Consider the following 18,975-nt stretch of genomic DNA (forward strand, 5'->3'; position numbering starts at 1 on the left):
CTCTCATGGTTGGTGAAGCTGTTTGTTATCAAACTATTGTGTTTGAGCTTTGAGTCTAATCCTCGTCTCCTCGTTTATGGTTCATGGCTCCAAAAACTGCTGCAGAGGTTCTGAGGCTCGTCTCTGTGCTGCTTTTTTTCTGACAGCTCGACCATGCAGCCCATTTTCTTCATGTGCCTCCTTATTGTGCATCTTCAAACAGCCACACTTCTTCCTGTGTGTCAGCTGTGGTTATTTGTGGGCTTTTCTTTGCATCGCCAACAATTTTCCTGCAGTTGTGGCTGAAATTTGTGTTGGTCTGTGTGACCATGGCTCACTGATTTTCCACTTCTTAGAGTCTGATTAGCATCATCAGTTTCTTAGATTTCTTCTTATCTCCTTTTTATAAGTTCAGCTATCTGCTGCAGATCCTTTAATTATTTTGTTTTGTGGCTCAGAGTCCAAACTGGCTGAAACATGCAGGAGCTCACCGACGTTTTATTCACACTGATCACAAGGTTAATTACACAGGTGAGGACACTTACCTTTAGGAGCCATTTAAACCTGTGTGTATGTGTGTATGCAGGGAGGGGGGCAGCAGTGCTTCAGACCTGAGGATGTTTCATGGCCCGGGGCGGAGAGGGGAAATGGGAGAACCTACTAATAAGATCATCAAACGTGTTCGTTAGTTCTCCTTAATTTATTTACTTATTTATCTTTGTTCTGGTATGTTTGTTTGTCCCTCTCTTTCCCACTTCTACCCAAAATATCTGTGTGACCCGATAAGTGATTTATTGTTCGTCCTGTCCCAGGTTTTTAACGTCTGTGCACCACCCGCGTAAAATGACGCAGTCCATTAAATCGAACGCACCAATCCCCTTAGCAAATGCGCATGCGCTCTCGTGTAGCGTGAATGAAATCTCACGCTACACGCTACTAAGCAGTGTGTTCGAGCTGTGCTGTGTTGTTGAAATTGAGCAGATTAACATGGAACATAATTAGTGAATTTAATCTCTTTGTTTTTAATTGGGATATTTTGTAACGAGCAGACTTGAAACGCAGCGGTGACCGTTTTACAGGTACTGTAGATGTGTGGAGGAGCGCCTCACCTCTCCAGACTGGATAAAGAGGAGGAAACATCACCAGGGTAGTGCCACTTTGGCCGGCCACAAACAGCACAGCTCCTCCTGTTTTTCACCGGTTGCTGAAGTTGTTGTTTCTCCATCATCTCCTTCACCTCAGTCAGAGGTTCCTGCAGGGTGGAGGGTCACCACAGGAACATTTACAGTTTCACTGGGCAGCTGCTGGGTTTCCTGGAGTCTCTGAGTGCTGCTCAGCTGCTGTTGGTCTTTTTGGCCGGAGTTTGGTGTTTGGTGGTGGGGGTGTAACAGGCTGATGGGGGTCCCTGCAGCCAGCCTGTACTCGTGCAGCATCCACCTGCATGAGGAGGTCTTTCTGCTCCTCGTGCTTTGTCAGCAGGCTATCAAGGACGTCTCTGATGGGTTGCATCTACTGAGAATGTTCCAGGAGTACACGGTACACAAAGTACACAAAGAAAGTAACTGCACTGGAGCAAAGGAACCTCAGAGCGGAGTGAATCTGGCTGGTGTGCATGTGTATATAAACCAGACCGTGGAGATGCAGGCAGGCTGCACTGCTGAGGCTGCTGTTGGTTTGGAGCTCCCTGCAGGTCAAAGGTAGAACCTCATTCTGTTTCTGGGGTTGGGGCTCATCCAGCCAACGTCAGGTCTAACCCGGGTTTTTAGTCTGACCAGGTACATCACCATGGTAATTATGGCAGCCTTAAAGATGCTTTCAGGCCTCAGTATAAATAATCCTGTGTGAGATCATAACCACTTGTTTCTGCATTAAATAAATAGCTGTGATTTTTATAGTTTTGTGTGTTTATTTTATGTGGATCTTGTGTTATTTGATCCAGCATCTCTCAGTTATTAGTTTGGCTCATACTCGGTTATCTTCAGCACTGCGAGACTGACAGGCTTTAATATGAAATGAGAGCAGGAGGTCCTCGGTTCAACGCCCACACCAGGGAAGAGTTTCTGGACCGAACAAGAAACTCACTGCAATGAATCAGTGTCAGCCATCACTGTCAGTGACGTCATGCAGCGATGATAGAAGTCACTTCTAATGAACGATACTAGAATTTCAGATAGAGAACAGTAGAACATGTTTGCAGTGAAAGGTTAAAGCCTACATCTTTATTAGTATGTTTTCTTCATGTCTTAGAAAACTAATAACCAAGAGATAATGATAATAACAGTAATAATAACAGCAGTAATAACAGCAGTACTAGTAGTATTCAGTTTAAAGACTGGTGAGTACTGGTGTCTTAAAACTGTCTCAGTCAGACTTTCATCACGCGGTCTGAGGTGTTCTCAGACTGCGCTCACTCTGAGGTAGAAAACGGTGATGAGTGACAGGTGTGTGCGCACAGTTTACGCACTAATCTGTGCGTACAGGCCCGTTAGTAGGGTCTTTTATTCTAAGTGTGAGCCCAGCCCTGAAATCTGTGGATTTCCACGCAAAAGGAGCACTTTTTTCTTTTCTTTTTTTTAAAGTTATCCTCTGTATTTTACAGTAAAATGAATTTATTAAAAATGTCACTGACTCCAAACAGTCAGTGACCTCTGACTCCTTCAGCTGTTATTTTATGTACTTTAAGCAGCGCTCAGCGGCTGTGCGCAGGCGCGCTTAAAGTTACGCTTTCTTTGTAATGTAAACGTTATTTTTACTGAGGTGTAACTCGAAGAAAAGTGAGACTTTTTTTATTTCGCCTTTTTGTTTGGCTCGTTGAGTTGATTGGCTTTTGTTTGGCCCAATAGTAGGAGAGACTGCCGCATGATCCCGAGAGCCCCAACCAATGGAAGCGTCGGTGGGCGGGGCTCCGTCCTCCAGCTAACGTAAGCGTTGTTAGTCGGAAGAAGAAGCCGATTCTGGAAGCCATTACGTTGCGCACATTAACGGAGTAAATCCTACTATTTTTGCGTACAATACGCACAATTACCTTTCGTAAAGAGGCTTTTCTGCACTTATGGCATCGGTGGCCAAAAAGAGAAAAATGAATTTCTCGGAGAGGGAGGTGGAAATTATAGTGGAAGAAATAGAGAAACAAAAGCACACACTGGTTAACCACTTCAACGCCGGAGTCACGCACATGGCCAAGAATAACGCGTGGATGGACATCCTGAAAAAGGTGAACCAGGTCACCACCTGTCCGCGCGAGCTCCCCGAGGTGAAGAAGAAGTGGTCCGACATGAAGACGGAGGTCCGGCGGAAGGTGGCCCAAGCGCGGGCTGCCATAGAGGGGACGTCCGCCGACTGCACTCCAGTTCCCGTCATCCTCACCGCCATGCAGCAGCGGATCTGTAACCTGCTGGGAGAGGCCACCATCATCAGCCTACCTGCCGGAGACTCGGATGCTGAGATCACCTTACCTGTGACCGTCAACGCCGCCGCCACCGTCACTCTGACGGAAGGTGAGTGCCGCATGGTTACGTACGGAAAGTCAAGCGTGCTGAAATTAACGGCGCCTAATAAAAACTGACGTGTGAAGTTTTTAAACCGGATTTGGAGAGATTTTTCACACTTTTTTAAACTAAAATTTTAACAGTGATTGTAAATATATTATTAAATGTAAATTTAAACATTAATAACAACATTAAATATACATTTAAACCTTAATTTAAATGTACATTGAAAAGTTAATAGGTTTATTTAATTGAGTTTTAGTATTATGTATCATGTGTAACACAGGGGTCAACATTACAATGAAATTAGTTAAATTTAAATCTGGAAGTTAAATGTTAAAAGTAGTGGTTAATGTTACATGAATGCAAAAGGGTAAATATAAATATTAAATTAAATTCTAAATGCTTAAAGCTAAGTAATAAAGACACAGACTAATGTAGTTAACTATGGAAAGTCACGTGTGCTGAGATTAAGAGCTACATGTAACACCAAAAATTATTTTTAAAAACTGTAGTGTGGAGCAGATTTACAAACTTTAAAAAAAAACTAAACTTAAAATGTTAAATCTTGATATTAAATTTTGATATTTAAATTAAATATTAATTAGGACTGTAAATGTTAAATATCAGCATATGAATTTGATACAAAATTAAAATTTTAGCTTCTTCCTCTGTCTGTAATTTTCAGCTCTTCCAGCCGGTGCCGGGACGGTCTGTGACGACTCAAAGCCGCTGAACGGTATGTAAAGGGTAAAGTTTCCCCAGCACTTTCAGAGCTGTCGGGGTTTCTGATCAGAACTCTTTACTGAACTGTCAGGTGTTGAGCTGCTGCTCCTTTAAGGGTGCTATTTGTAATTACCCTCCCAAAACGTTAACTAGGACTTCCACCACCAGGGGGCTGCATTTGAACTTTTAGCCTGTTCCTATTTAATCAGGAGGATTTTTCTTTTGCCGTGCTGCCATTTGAAATAATCAGGGTAAAGGAATAAAGGTAACATTGAATCATTGCGCCATCACGTGGTGGTAATTGGTATTACGGGACAGTACAGCTTAGTCATAGTTCAGCTTTGGTTGATATGTCTCCAACACAATACAAAGATGCTTCAGATTTTTATTCATAGCAGTTCTTTCTTCACGTTCTCTTGATGAATTTTGTTCATTTCTGAAGGTTTCAAACTATTTTTAGAAGGAATTTGAAAAAGTACCTTCAGCTGGAATCAGAACTTCTCAAACCGTTTCCTGTTTTCAGCTGAGACGACGTACCACACTCTGGAGGATGGCGGCGTGGTAGAGTACTGCACCACCACCGAGGGAGATGCCACTCCCACCGTGGTCACTGCCGTTGAGGCTCCCGTGGAGATGCTCGCCTCGTCTTCCGTTTCCCCGCCGCCGCCTCAGAGTCATGCCAAACCTCAGGAGCTGAAGAGCCGCATTGCCCTCAACTCTGCCCGCCTGCTGCAGGAGCAGCGAGTCACCAACGTGCACATCCGCCAGATCGCCCAGCACCTGGAGGGCCAGAACGAGCTGCTGCAGATGATGCGGCGCTCCCAGGAGGCGCAGGCGTTCGCCCAGGAGAGGCAGGCCCTGGCCCTGGAGGGTACGCAGGCCGCATTGCTGGCGCTGGTGCAGATGCTCCGGCCGGCTCTGAAAGATCTGAGGAAGTTCCTGCAGAGCGGGACCGAGGGGACGAACGCCAGCGGCTCGGCGGCGGCAGCGGGGGCGACAACTGACGGAGCATCAACAGAGGAGCAGAGCAGGCCCAAAACACCGCCTCCTCCCTCACAGCAGGCTGAGGAGGCGCACTAGACCCTGTGTGTGTGTGTGTGTGTGTGTGTGTGTGTGTGTGTGTGTGTGTGTGTGTGTGTGTGTGTGTGTATGTGATTAAATGATGCCTTATGAAGAACATGTACAGAAGCAGAAACTGTTATTTTTATCTCTTTGGCAGCAACTTCATGTTATTTAATACTCTGAATCTGATATTCTGACATTTTCAATGCAAAGTTGGAACATTTCTTGAACCCAAAGGAAGAATATTGGGGCGATTTTCAGGCCATCAGTAGCTGGGTTTGTCAGTGAGCTGCACTTTAACCAAAATGTACTGAATAAAATGTAAAAGAGGGCGGAGCTGCTTCTCCTCATTTCCTGCTGCATACTTCCTGTTCCTGTGCTGGAGGTTCAAACATGGATAAAGTTTCAGATAATGAGGTCAGTGCATGTGCCAAAGGTCAGGCTTCACACTCAGGTTCTTTTACAGCCATGCTGATTCGATGTTCTGCATCATGTGGACATGTATGATGTCACTGACAGTTTCAATAAAGTTCTTGAGACGAGTCCATAAACATCTAAAACTTAAACTCAGTCTCTGCGGATCATCTTTTCCAGCTGGAATGTTTTCTGGAGCGTCGGCTCTTTTCAGATCCACTGAGGTGCTGCCATGTTCCCCCTGTTCTTGTAGCTCTGCCATGTCTGATGGATCTTCTCCAGTGTGTCCACAGGGATCACGTTTTGAGGAGCGTAGGAATTAAATAATGTCTAGGTTTCCAGTGTGCTCTAAGATGGTGTGCACCTCATTTCAGATCATTTCAGGACTTCTGTCTCACTCAGAGGGATGATGATGATGATGATGATGAGCTGTGGAAGTGGTGCCTCCAGGCCTAAAAACTGTGGTGTGAGTATGCAGCAGCATTCTATACTAAATAAAGATGATTTTGAGAAGTGAGTGGTGCAAAGATACTCTGTTAGAGTCCAAGTGGAGGTGGAAATGAACAGAACAGGAAGTTGGTGTTTTTTGTGCCGGCTGCAGTGCCTGTTACCGACCTGCAGAGGTCAGTGTGTGCCTGAGTTTCATTAGAGGTGGCTGAGCTGCTGAGTTTGAGGTCCCGAGAGGAAGGAAATCAGTGTGTTTATATCAGTGTCAGAGTCAGTCTGTCAGATGAGGACACTGCAGTCCTCTGTCCCCATCAAAGTTCAATAAACCACACTTTCAGTATTCCTGCCTGCTGTCGCCATAAGAGGACAGTCACTGATGTTAGTGGATGATGGGCAGAAGTTATTATCACAAATACAAGCAGACGTAAATCTGCTGCCAAGTATTAACCTTCACAAAGTCGCCCTCGATCACAACAAGCTGTTAATTAAACATGCAGTCACATTTTTTCCTTTAGATAAAACATTTGATTGATGTTTTATTTACTTATATCACAGAGACGCACAGCAGTGCTGCCTGCAAACAATTAAAATGCTCTCCTGTAAAAAAAAAAAGAGTTGGGCCAATCACCTGTCAGACAAAGAGGCCACGCCCCAATAAGGCAAAATTTACCATTAATATAATTATTATTAGTTATAGTTATTAGTAAATTCTCCCTCTGTACAGATGTGAGTCCCCATAGAGACTAAGTCAGTTTTCCCATCAGGCTGTAAGCATGTTTATTTCTGCTGTAAAGTTTTTAACATGGGAGTCTATGGGGACTGACTCACTGTGGCGCCTCTGCTGGCCGTCAGAAGAACTGCAGTTTGAGGTGTCAGCCTAATAATGCCTGTTTATGGAGGGCTGGTCTTCGGATGTGTGTTTGCGCTCCATCTGCATTTTGATCCCGGGTTTAGTCCCTCCTCTTCTTCGCTGCTCACACTTTGCTGACGCTCCCTAACTCCCCTGTGAGGCGTTCACTGACTCACTGAGTGAGCAGCAGGAGGGGAAACTCGGTGCGTTAGGAGAAACGCGCGGACCCCGGCACCTCTACAGCGGTGTCCAGCTGTGCTGCTGTGAGTGTGTGTGTTTTTAACCATGCGTGCGGAGCGGCAGACCGTCGGAGCGGTAAGCTTTGTGTGTGTGTGTGTGTGTGAGGAGTGGTGTGTGTTTGCGTGGCAGCTGATTTCACCGTCTGATTATGTTAGAGAAAAAAACGCATGAAGTTTAGGAGCCAGTCTAGAATCCTCAGGTAGGACTGATAGGTCTGAGTGAGTATGTAGGAGGCATTTTTATGTTGTGGGGAACAAAAAAGAAATAAACTTTCCAGCTGCTAAAACCTGCCAATGAAAGCGAGGCGTCTTCTTCTCTTTCTATTTCAGGGCCAAACGGCACTTCAGAAATGATTAACCTGCAAGCACAGACGGATTCCCCCCCTCCTCTTTAAAGTGTTTGCTGCCATCTGTGTTTATTCATCTCCGACCATGAGCACCCTCCAGCAGCTGGGCACCATGGCCTTTCTGCTGAAGAAGAAGAAGTTTAAGTTTCAGGTGCACTTCACTCTGGAGGAGCTGACAGCGGTGCCGTTCGTTAACGGAGTGCTTTTCTGCAAGATCCGCCTGATTGATGGAGGGGACTTTGCCATCTTATCGTCCAGGTATGTGGGACAGCTTCCTCTGTGGCAGTCAGAGCTGTGCAGCATGATGGACTAATGTGAGGGTCACTCCTCTCTGAGAGCATGTTTCCGCTCTCTTTCCAGCTCAGCTGATCCCGAACAGCTGTTAATCTGGCAGATCTCATAGTTCAGACATTATTTCAGCCTCGCCCTTCTGGGAGAGTCTGTTTCTCCAGCTCCACCTGGGTTCACCCAGAAGTATCCACCCTTGTGTCCCTTTGGCTCGTCTCTGGGGTAGTGCAGGAGTGTTTTGGTTTGCTGAAGGGCTCCAGGGCAAAGGGAACTCACAGGCTGAAAAATAATGCCAGTGCAGTTCCTCTCGTGGCCAGGTGAGGCCCTCCGCATAGACTGTATATAAAAGATGGCTGGATTGGCGTTAAGCTACAGCATTAGCGGTTTGGTCGCTTCCATGTTGTTTGTTTTGGACCCAGAGGGAACTGTATTAGGACCAGAGGGTGGAGAGCTAATGCCTCCTGTGTCACCGTCCACCTGTCAGTCAAAGAGGCCACGCCCCTAATGATGCAAACTCTAACTTTTTAACAGCATCAGAATTGATGGGTTATAAATAAACAGCTTTTATGAAGGTAGGAATCAGCTATAGAGAATAAACTGTGTTTTTAGAAGCATGTTTGCCCCGCCTCTCGCCCTATGGCAGCTGGGATAGGCTCTGAATAGGATGGATGGCTGGGAAGTTGGACACCACCTATGGGGGGCAGACTCAGGTGGGCGTTAGAGGAACTGCAGCTTGTGGAGCGTCATTTTTCTGCCCCAGAGGTCAAAGGTCGGCTGTAACACAGCGTAGCTGCTGCTGTGTTAGCTGTCATTTGATTCATTGGTTTAATTAAGTGTTTGCATCATTTTTGAGGCCCTGAGGTTGGTGCTGAAGAACGTGTTGGAGCTTTAGAAGACCTGCTTGGTCACTTTCTTTCTGAGCGGCAGCTGGTTGGAGCCTCACAGCTCATGTTTGGGTAAAAAAGGTCGCAGCGAGCAGGAAGGAGCGGAAAAGCTCGTCTGCCCGACAGCCTGCAGACCTGAAATAATCAGAACCGGTTCAGTCAAGAAGTAAATCCAGCACAAAGTCCTCGTAAAAACACACCTCGTCTTTACAGTTGTGTTTGTGTGTGAGCTAAACGAGTGAAATGTAACACTTCAGCATGTGCTGTGTCCAGGCTGCAGCCTCTGGGGCTGAAAAAATGAGTCAGCCCCCAGAGGAGCCCGCGTCCAACTTTACAGCAGAAATAAACACATTTACAGCCTGATCCCAAAACCAGGCTGGGCCTCTGTGATAGCCCCCCCTCCATGACGGCTCTGTGGGGGCGAATCATCTTCTAACTCATCTGTTTGGATGCAGGCTTAATGTTAGGGGCTGTGGGCGCTGAGGTCACAGCTTTGTTAAAAAGGCTCCAGCTGAGATTGAGAGGACAGAGCGGCATAAAGAAGAAAGACTTTAACCTTTGACCTGGAAACACGGGAGAGCATCGGGAGGATCAGCAGTGCTGCAGTGAACCGAGACCTCTGAGTCAGCATGCAAATAACTGTTACTGTAACTTCCAGGTATTCATGTACGACCTCACACGTCTGCCACGGGCTGCTGCGCTAATGCTGCAGCTACGAGGCCAGAAATGGATTTAGATATATATGTGTGTGTATAAATATAGTTTATTTTATTTGGGTCCCTAAAGGTTAAACTTGTTACATTGACATGAAACAGATCTCGTACAAACTTAAGGACCTTTGACCCCCTCTGATACATTTAGGCTCTGACAAACTGTTTTTATGCCACTGAGGAGAAACTGTAATTTTGCTTTGACTCAGTGATGATCGTCTGTTCGGTTATTGAGAGCTTCCTGTGGCCCAAATGATTGTCAGCAATATTAGCTGTGATATCTTTATGTTGTGGAGTTATTAAGAATATAAATAGACTGTGTTGGTGTGGTCCTTCATGTGTAGCCTGCAAACATGGATGAAACAGATGTTAGAGGTCAGAAATAAAGAATAAATGACGGCCAGATTATTGAAATAATGTCCCAGCTGTTACAGGGTGATGCACACAGACCACCTGCCCACATACAGAAACATTTTTCCCACCAAACGTTTAACGAACAGAGAGTATCAGTGGGAGGAAGAATGATTTTTGAATGATTAGGTTGGAGTTTGTGTGGTGAGACCTTCCAGAGCCACAGAGGGCCTTGGCCTTACAGATCTTCTGTGATAAGGTCTGATGAACAGGTAGATATTCTGTCTTAAAAGCAGCAGATGTGTCTCTCACCCTGAACAGGTAAAGGGCAGCCTGCTGCATGTTAGGAGCCGCCCACCTTCATTTCCAAAGACTAGGCTGAGTAATATCAAGCAAAGCTCATAATCTGCTCATCATGAATGCTGTGAATGGAGCATCCTGTGTGTTTTTGTATCAGGTCCATCACTCTCTGGTTAAACACCTGTGGAGGACGGAGAGCGTCCGTCTGATCTGTGCCGCTGTCCTACAGGGAGGCAGGTTTCTGCTCGCCAGGCTTTTCTTTGTCTTCCCTCCTCTCAGGTGTGCCTCTGTGCTCTGAAGCAACAGTCCTGCTCTGTTATTGAGGCTTTGATTATTGAGTCAGGTATGTGGGGACAGCGTATGTGTGATAATCAGTTACTCTTTGGCTGGAAATAAAATGGTGACTCGGCTGTAAACAATAGAAAACAGGCGTCGCCGACACTTCAGTCTGTGTTGCACAATCGACAAACTGCCGATTTATTGAAGACCTCCAGCTCCACAGCGTGACAAGAGGCTGATTTTATCAGCAGGATCCTTCAGTGTTGTGCGCCTTCAGGCGTTCCTCTGTAGCCGACCAGGTTAATGCTCCAGCACCGCGACTCGAGCTGCAAAGGCTCCAGGTGTACTGGCAGGTTCAGCTTCACTGATAAAGCAGCCATGCTGTCTGCTGCTGATAAGAAAGTGAATTAGAGCTCTTTATCCTTTGATTCTTATCATGCACATATTTAATAATTATTTTTCACACTGCAGCAGCCTCTGAATGTGTCCTGGAGCAGCGCTGCAACAGTGTTTGATTAAATGTCTCATAGGGGTGGACGTTAATTCTCGTTTCTTCCTGTTAGAGGGGAGTTTTTCCTCCCCACTGTCACAAAGAGCTCACAGGGGTTTGTGTGAGTGTTGGTGCTTTCTTTACTGTGGGGTCTTTGACCTCACAGGCCCCCTTGAGGCGACTGTTGTTGTGATGTGGTGCTGTGTAAATAAACCCAACTGAGTTGTTGTGGCCTAAAAGCTAGCAGGGAGTTTGTTAGCATGGAAGCCAAAAACATGGCAGAGGCTCAGAGATATAACCACAGACTGTATATGAAAGATGGACACCACCAGCCATGTTTTTTTCTGTGATTTCCAAAGCAATGAATTTGGGTGTCGGCTACATTCATCAGATACGCTAAGGCTAGCTTGTTTTATTGCGCTGCATTTATAAACTTAATGGGACATAAAGCACAGACAGAAACCTGCTTATTAGTGCTAATCATGAATTAAATACCAGAACTTTCCATCAGTGGAGCAGACTTACTGATGGGGGAGACTTCCTGTAGAGGCTGAAACTCCACAGATTTATCTTCAGGTTGTTATTTCTGCTGTAGGTTTGGACATTTTAACATGTGACTCAGTGTTACAGTCGGTCCCGAGGGGACATCAGAGGTTTGCGTTGGGCAGACAAGCTCTGCTTCTCTTCTCAGTTAACAGCTAAGCTAACTGCCTGTTGGCTAGAGCCTCGCCTTTTGCTCATAAACACGAGGCGTAAATGATCTACTCAGCATCTACTCAGTGAACCCTCATAAAGAAAAATGACCAAGCAAGTTTTCATAAAATTCCCAAACACAAATCTGTTTATTCTTTGGAAATGGAGCTGCATCACTGTGCAGTCAACCAGAGTAAAGACGGGTGAGCAGGGAGGCAGAAAGGCTTCATAGGCTTCCTTTATAATGTCCTTGTAACATGAAATCATATTCACGTTTTTAAGGTTCAGCCTGTTCATTTTACAGTCTGTGTGGTTCTGGCTGGCTGACCTGAACGATTCTGCTCAGCTGATTTTAGCTTTGCCCTGTGCATCGTAGAGGAAACCTCACGAGCCGCTCAGGCACGGGTTCGAGTAGAAGTACTCGTTCAAAAAGGGAAGTGTGAGCAGTCTGGTCTGCTGTGAGTCTGCTGTCTGGTTTGACTGGAAATGATCATTTTTCTGTTTGACTGCTCAGAGTCAGGTGTGTTTCAATCCCCCGAAATATAACAGACTTCCTACAAATATGACTGGAAGTGGGAAGTTCACAGGATGCTTAAATATAGACATGCATGGAATAGTGTAATGATTATAAACTCGTGCTGGAAAAAGGAACTGAGTTCAGTGAGTTCAGCATATCGGGTCAAGCTGAGTCAGTGCTGTACGGCAGGTAGCTTCTATCATTAACAGGGCTGGAATGATGCGGTTTACAAGCCTCCGTCCTAGGATTGGTTCTTTACTTCCTCTTTCCTGTCATCAGATCTGAAAGTCTCAGAAAGACCTGAGTCCTCCTGCATCGCTGCAGCGGCATCATGAGCTGTATGATCGCGTTGTGCCAGTCTTGAGATCATGCTGTTAAACCTCCAGAATGCATGGAACTCCGCAGGCCTGAAAAAAGGCTTTGTTTCATCCCTCTGCTGGTTTATTACTTTCAGAACACAAATATGGCTGAAAACATGGATCAGGGTTCATCACAGGGGATCTTTTTTTAATTACTCCTGCAGCTGGAGCTCACAGTCTTTCTGGTTGAGTCAGTCGCTGCTCCACTATGATGTCCGTGTGTGTGTTTCCTGTTTAATCCTTGCTAGCACCATCATTCAGCTGAAAAACACGCCTGTGGTGCAGTACTACTACCAATGTCAGCCCCTTTAGACATGATTGGCTGCTAACACAGTCGTGTTTTACAAACCTACGCCTATGTTAGGAGGCTGGAGGGTGGTGCTGGTGTATGCTGCAGTTTAATAGCCTAGAACCAGTGGTTTGGATCCCATGTCGACCTTTTTTGTTTTGCATTTCACTTTCACAGATCCATATTTTTATTCTTGGACTCTACTAGAGTAGATTTGCATGATTCATCTGCTGTCTGAAATAAGCTGCTAGCTCCTCCCCTTTCAAGCCTGCTTTCATCTGATTGGCTGACTCCTGAAACAAACATTTGTACAGAAGGTGGGTGTTTCCTGGGATGACCATATTAGGGATACACCCTCTCTGTGACAGCATACAGATCCAAGCGAACCAAAACTCACTGATTACTTTCACGTACGCTGAACTCACCATGGCTGGTGTGGTGCAGCTGTGTTTGGGTCCGTGGCCCTGGGCCGAATCTGCTGGCTGGTTGGGGATTCCTGTGTGGACATCATGTTTTTCGTCTGCCTGTGGTGGGGGTTCTCTGCTGGTACTCCAGCCTCCTCCTGCACTCTGAACACAGGATTGTTGAGCTCATTGGTGCTTCTAAGATGGCTGTAGGTGTGAATGTGAGTGTGAACATCTCTCTGTGTTAGCCTTGTGATGGGGTCTAACCTGCCCAGGTGTACTCCGCCTCTCAAACTATACCAGCTGTGATCGGCTTCAGTCTCCCCTGTGTTCCTGTATGGGACAGATGGATGGATGGACAGATGGATGGATGGATGGATGGACGGATTGGTGGACGGATGGATGGATGGATGGATGGATGGATGGACGGACGGACGGACGGACGGATGGACGGACGGACGGACGGATGGATAGATGGACAGAAGGATGGATGGACGGACGGACAGATGGATGGATGGATAGATGGACAGAAGGATGGATGGACGGACGGACAGATGGATGGATGGATAGATGGACAGAAGGATGGATGGACGGACGGACGGACGGATGGATGGATGATGGATGGATGGATGGATGGACGGACGGACGGATGGATGGACGGACGGATGGATAGATGGATGGACGGATGGATAGATGGACGGACGGACGGATGGATGGATGGATGGATGGATGGACGGACGGACGGATGGATAGATGGATGGATGGACGGATGGATAGATGGACGGACGGATGGATGGATAGATGGACAGAAGGATGGATGGACGGACGGACGGATGGATGGATGATGGATGGATGGATGGACGGACGGACGGACGGATGGATAGATGGACGGACGGACGGAGGGACGGACGGACGGATGGATAGATGGACAGAAGGATGGATGGACGGACGGACAGATGGATGGATGGATAGATGGACAGAAGGATGGATGGACGGATTGGTGGACGGATGGATGGATGGATGGACGGACGGATGGATGATGGATGGATGGATGGACGGACGGACGGATGGATAGATGGACAGAAGGATGGATGGACGGACGGACGGATGGATGGATGGATGATGGATGGATGGATGGACGGACTGACGGACGGATGGATGGACGGACGGATGGATAGATGGATGGACGGATGGATAGATGGACGGACGGACGGATGGATGGATGGATGGATGGATGGATGGATGGATGGATGGATGGACGGACGGACGGATGGACAGATGGATGGACGGAGGGACGGACGGATGGATGGATAGATGGACAGAAGGATGGATGGACGGACGGACGAATGGATGGATGATGGATGGATGGATGGACGGACAGACGGCTGGATAGATGGATGGACGGATGGATAGATGGACGGACGGACGGATAGATGGACGGACGGACGGACGGATGGATGGATAGATGGACAGAAGGATGGATGGACGGACGGACGGATGGATGGATGATGGATGGATGGAGGTCCCCTTTAAAGCCCTCTGCAGGGTTCACCACAGTGCTGGGAGGGCTTCACAGGGTAATCCCAGCTCATTCTGTTACTCTGTCCGTTCTTCCCTCACATGCAGTCTCAGTACAGACATGCCCATGTGGGAGCAGCCCATCGGCGCCGTCTGTCTCAATCCCACCTTTAAGCTGCCGCCGCCACCGACATACATCTGCTAACCACAGCCTGCTGTTATACAACAGCCTATGCATCACACCCTCACTCCCAAACACACGCACACACAACCTGTCACTTTATCTTTGAATGATTAAAAAGTAAAGACGGGGCAGGAGGTCAGGGTGTAGGTGAATGTGTGTGGGGGTGTGTGTTTGTGTCCACTTGTGTGTGCTTGTTGGGCTCGTTTGTAACTCTCATTCCTGAGATGTTTGAGCCAGAAAACAGCAACAGAGTAACCAATGAGGGAGGAGAGCCGGGGAAGTAAAGGTCATGAACTCAAGCACACAGTTGTAGCAGCACTTCAGTGTTTATGGAAACACTCAGCTGATCTAACTGGACACAAGTGAGCATTTCCTGCAGTCTGTAAGCAAACACGCAAACACATCTGTATTCATACATTTATTTATCTTTCAGCAGGAAGTCCCTCTGATGAGGGAGAGCGGACCGACGTAAACAACCGAAGCAGAGTGATGTGTGACACACTCACACTCACGGCCTCTCATTCATTACTCTGCTTTTGAATTAACACCAGATAGAAATGCAGTAAAGTTGAGCTCTTTCTGTAAAGTTATGTTCATAGCGCCGATGTTCTCAGTAACACAGAGATTCTGCTTTAACCCAACCCGAACCCCTACCCAAGCCCCGACCCGAGCCTTTGAGCTATAAATACATCTTTTTATATAATGTGTCAGAGGAGTCTCAGTAAGTATGAGTGTTGTGGAGGGTGATGAGTAACATCAGAGCCCCCCGTCCCTGCTCCATGTCTGATTAAAGGTGACTGCAGTCACTGCAGTGCAGCAATATAAATTCTTTATTTGAGTACTGTTCTACATACTCCATACAGATGCTGTGAGGAGTATAAAAAGGACAATCCGCAGTTGTTCTTTTTCAGGGAGTTGCAAAATTTTGCAAACCATTCATGAAATAATTTTTTCATTATATTTTTGTGAACCACCCACGAAGCTAACCGCTACAACTTTGTAGCCAGCAGGCTGATCGCTTAAGACTTTATAATATTCACCCCATCCAGAGAGAGACTCACAAAAATTGAGAGTTCACTTATTAAAACGTTTTTCCTTCACGGCCAATTAAAATGAGCGATGAGGCTGCAGGTGAGGTGGTATCCATCAGAGTCAGACCCGGTGATGGACTCAGGAACACGTTTGGAGGAAACATGAACATTTGTGGGACTGTGATAATAAAAAAAAACATATTTTTCCACAGAGTGCTGATTTGTATTTTTGTCTTTATGAAGAACATCGTGGAGAGGTCAAAGGTCAAAGTGTTTTGGAGTCATCCAAAGGATTTTATGGAGGCGTCCATCAGCTGCAGAGTTTTGTTTTCCAGATTTTGGCACAAATTATTTTTTCGTGATCAGTCTTCAGAAAAATGTGTTTGATTTGGAGTTTAGATTTTTGAGGGGGGGGCAGGAAATGAGGTCACGTCTCAGGAACTGTTCCACATAATGACATCAGACCTGTTGTCAGGACTTCCTCCCTTCCTAATATCAGGAATGTTTTTGTATTTAAAGCTGTCTGATATGTTTCCATCGGGCCGTGTCTGAGCTGTGAGGATAACTGATGTAGAGAAATGTGCTGTGTCACTGTTCTCCAGTGTTTCTCTCTCAGTACTCAGTCAGGCTTTCAGTCTGCTGTTGCTCCACAGTTGTTACAAAGTGACCATGTGAACCGTGCTTGTATCTACCTGTTGCACAAAGGTGTGTTTGTGAAGGCGGCCGGCCTGTAAGAATAGAAGCTGCAGAACCCGTCTGACCGTCGCCTCCCTGCGTCAGGCGGCCGGCCCCCTCCAGGTGTTTCAGGAGCTGCAAATTCCAGGTCACCTTCAGAGGAGCGGGGTGGGAAAAGTTCCTGAGATAAGGCGAACTGAGGAAAGGAATGCCTCACAGACCGAGTCACGCTCTTATCATCGACTGTTAAAGCAAACAGAAAAAGGGAAGGTTATGTAACACAGCGAGCGCCTCGGCCTGTTACAGCAACGATGAATCCTACTCAGCATTATTAGGAAGAAAAGAGAGGTGCACATCAGTGAAGACATGTCCCAGCATGCAGTGCTTCCTGTTTCTCTAACGATTCATTAACGAAGCCTTCAGCGTTGCACACAGTCGATTTTTGTTATAAACCAGCACCCTAAGACATGAAATACCATTGTGTCTGCTTTAGCTGCATTTGTTCATGTGTTAAACACGTTTTACTGCCAGTGAACGCTTCCCCCTCCCTCAGTGTCCTCTGACGGCCCCTGAGCTGCTCCGAGGATACGAAGCTGATGGTGCCAACCACTGCAACACAAGCTCCACCGGCAGTTAGCTCCATCTCTGCCTCCGTGCACCTCCACACTGAAGTGCAGACTTCCAGTTTTAATGGGTTTAACAAAAGTTCTGCATGAACCGTTTCTAAAACAAACCAGCATGATTTTAAATATGAAGATTGTTTTGAATACTTGGATAAATATGATTTGCAGTGGCTGAAGTGTAGACCTGCTTTGGGTCGCCTGATAGTTTTGCAGCATGTGTGTAACGTTGTACACATCACAGTTCATCCAGTCACATCATCAATAAACACTCGTTCCATTACCATGTTTGGCAGATGATGCGATCTTCCTCTGCTCCTCTCCTTCTTCAAACTTTTCTCTGATCCGAGTTATTCCATCTATGCCGGCTCTCTCAGATGTGTTCTGGAAAAGTCTGATGTGGCCTTCGTGTTGCTGAGTGTAACCAGCAGTTTGCACCTTGCTGTAAACCTTCTGTGGATGGTCTCCTCTGGCTAACATGTTTGGGGCCAATAGGTTAAATCTGAGGGTACAACATGCAGCCTGTAAAGCAGTGGCTGAGGTCACGGTGGCTGCATCCATCACAGATCCTGATATCTCAGAGGTGGGTGGGGCATTAATAAAATAAAGGGAAGGGTGAGTAGGGGTTGTTTGGCTGCCTTGTTTGCATTTCCTGCAGGGCAGAAACACGGGAGTTCCTGCAGGGCAGCCAGCTGAGTCTGCATGTGTAGCTGGAAAGTTCTCATGTGGCGTTTCCTTTGACACAAGCGATGCAGACTGATAAGATCAGCGCAGGCCGAGATGAGCCGAGCATGCAGATGGAGAAAGGTGGACAGTTTCACTGTGGCTGCAAAGCTAAAACTCCAGCTTTACTTTATAAAACTAAGATTCTTGGAAATACCTGCAGAACAGGTGATTTCTGTCCCTGCAGGTTCGTTCAGGTCTAATTATCAGACCTCAGGTAACCATGCAGAGGTACAAACAGGGTCCCAAGTGTTTATTCTTAATTTTAACATCTTAATATGCACCAGGCCACCAGTGTCCTTTCTGCATTTTAAGTTAGTCTAGTTATTCCATGCAGGAATCATGCACATGCATTCATGCAGCCTGCAGCACAGATTCCATTTTGTTGCCTCAGAGTTTGCACAGTTTGTTCAGCCCTGTTTTCACTCCTTTGCTTTCGCTATATTTTTAATAATTTATGACACCTGTGGTGCTGTTTGACTGGGAAGAAACATAAAGTACATGCAGATAAACCCCAAATCTGTTTCCAATCAGAGCCGGTGGAAACCCCCTCAGCAGAGTCTGACGTGTCGCGTCCCAGGATGAGATCATCTGGGCCGTCAGCTGCTCGGCCTCGAGGGCGTTCTCTCTACAAACAGCCGTGTTTTCTTATTGATCCTGCTGATAATAACACTTATAGTACAAACACATCTGATCTTTCACGTGCTCGCCCTCCAGCTAACTTCACCAGCTGTTACACCTCACTCTGTGCTAGTGGGCCAATAAATCCACCGTGGCCTCGTTCATGTGCCCCTGCATCAGGAAGGCTGGGTTTCATTATTGCGTCTTACAAAACTCTTCATTTTGTGCTCCTCAAATTTGAAAAACGCAATAACGAACATTGTTTACAAAATATGTTCAGTAACATGTGAAACGACCCAGATCCTGGTGGTTCCTCGGTCGCTCAGGTTTGACCCAGACTTGAACTGGACTTCTGTCCCCATAAATGAAGTGATGAAGATGATGATAATTCAGCTGCTTTTTGATGTGTGAATGATGAAGAGAGGACTGAAGCACAGGCAGGCTGAAAGGAGAGTAAAGGTGAGCCTTTGTTGGCTGATACAAAGTC

General features: G+C 46.5%; 2 protein-coding genes across 3 annotated transcripts in view; both read left to right on the forward strand.

Annotated features, from left to right (window-relative positions):
• The first annotated feature begins 2,676 nt into the window (after nucleotides 1-2,676).
• naif1 (nuclear apoptosis inducing factor 1) lies at nucleotides 2,677-6,022 on the forward strand. Its single transcript, XM_030742336.1, has 3 exons — nucleotides 2,677-3,476; nucleotides 4,156-4,206; nucleotides 4,717-6,022. Exons 1-3 carry the CDS (start codon nucleotides 3,032-3,034, stop codon nucleotides 5,271-5,273), a joined length of 1,053 nt encoding a protein of 350 aa, XP_030598196.1. The 5' UTR covers nucleotides 2,677-3,031; the 3' UTR covers nucleotides 5,274-6,022.
• A 1,119-nt stretch (nucleotides 6,023-7,141) lies between these two features.
• The window catches only part of LOC115789815 (protein FAM102A-like), a 25,488-nt gene continuing 13,654 nt past the window's right edge, over nucleotides 7,142-18,975 (forward strand). The window contains exons 1-2 of one of the 2 annotated variants that reach the window (XM_030743339.1): nucleotides 7,142-7,281; nucleotides 7,536-7,810. In XM_030743339.1, the coding sequence (XP_030599199.1) occupies nucleotides 7,638-7,810 (173 nt within the window). In that variant the 5' untranslated portion in view covers nucleotides 7,142-7,281; nucleotides 7,536-7,637. Of the gene's footprint in view, nucleotides 7,282-7,535; nucleotides 7,811-18,975 lie in introns of those variants that run through there. The other variant, XM_030743340.1, reaches the window with a different exon arrangement.

This window comes from Archocentrus centrarchus, chromosome 12 (genome assembly GCF_007364275.1).
Source record: "Archocentrus centrarchus isolate MPI-CPG fArcCen1 chromosome 12, fArcCen1, whole genome shotgun sequence".
Taxonomy (NCBI): Eukaryota; Metazoa; Chordata; class Actinopteri; order Cichliformes; family Cichlidae; genus Archocentrus; species Archocentrus centrarchus.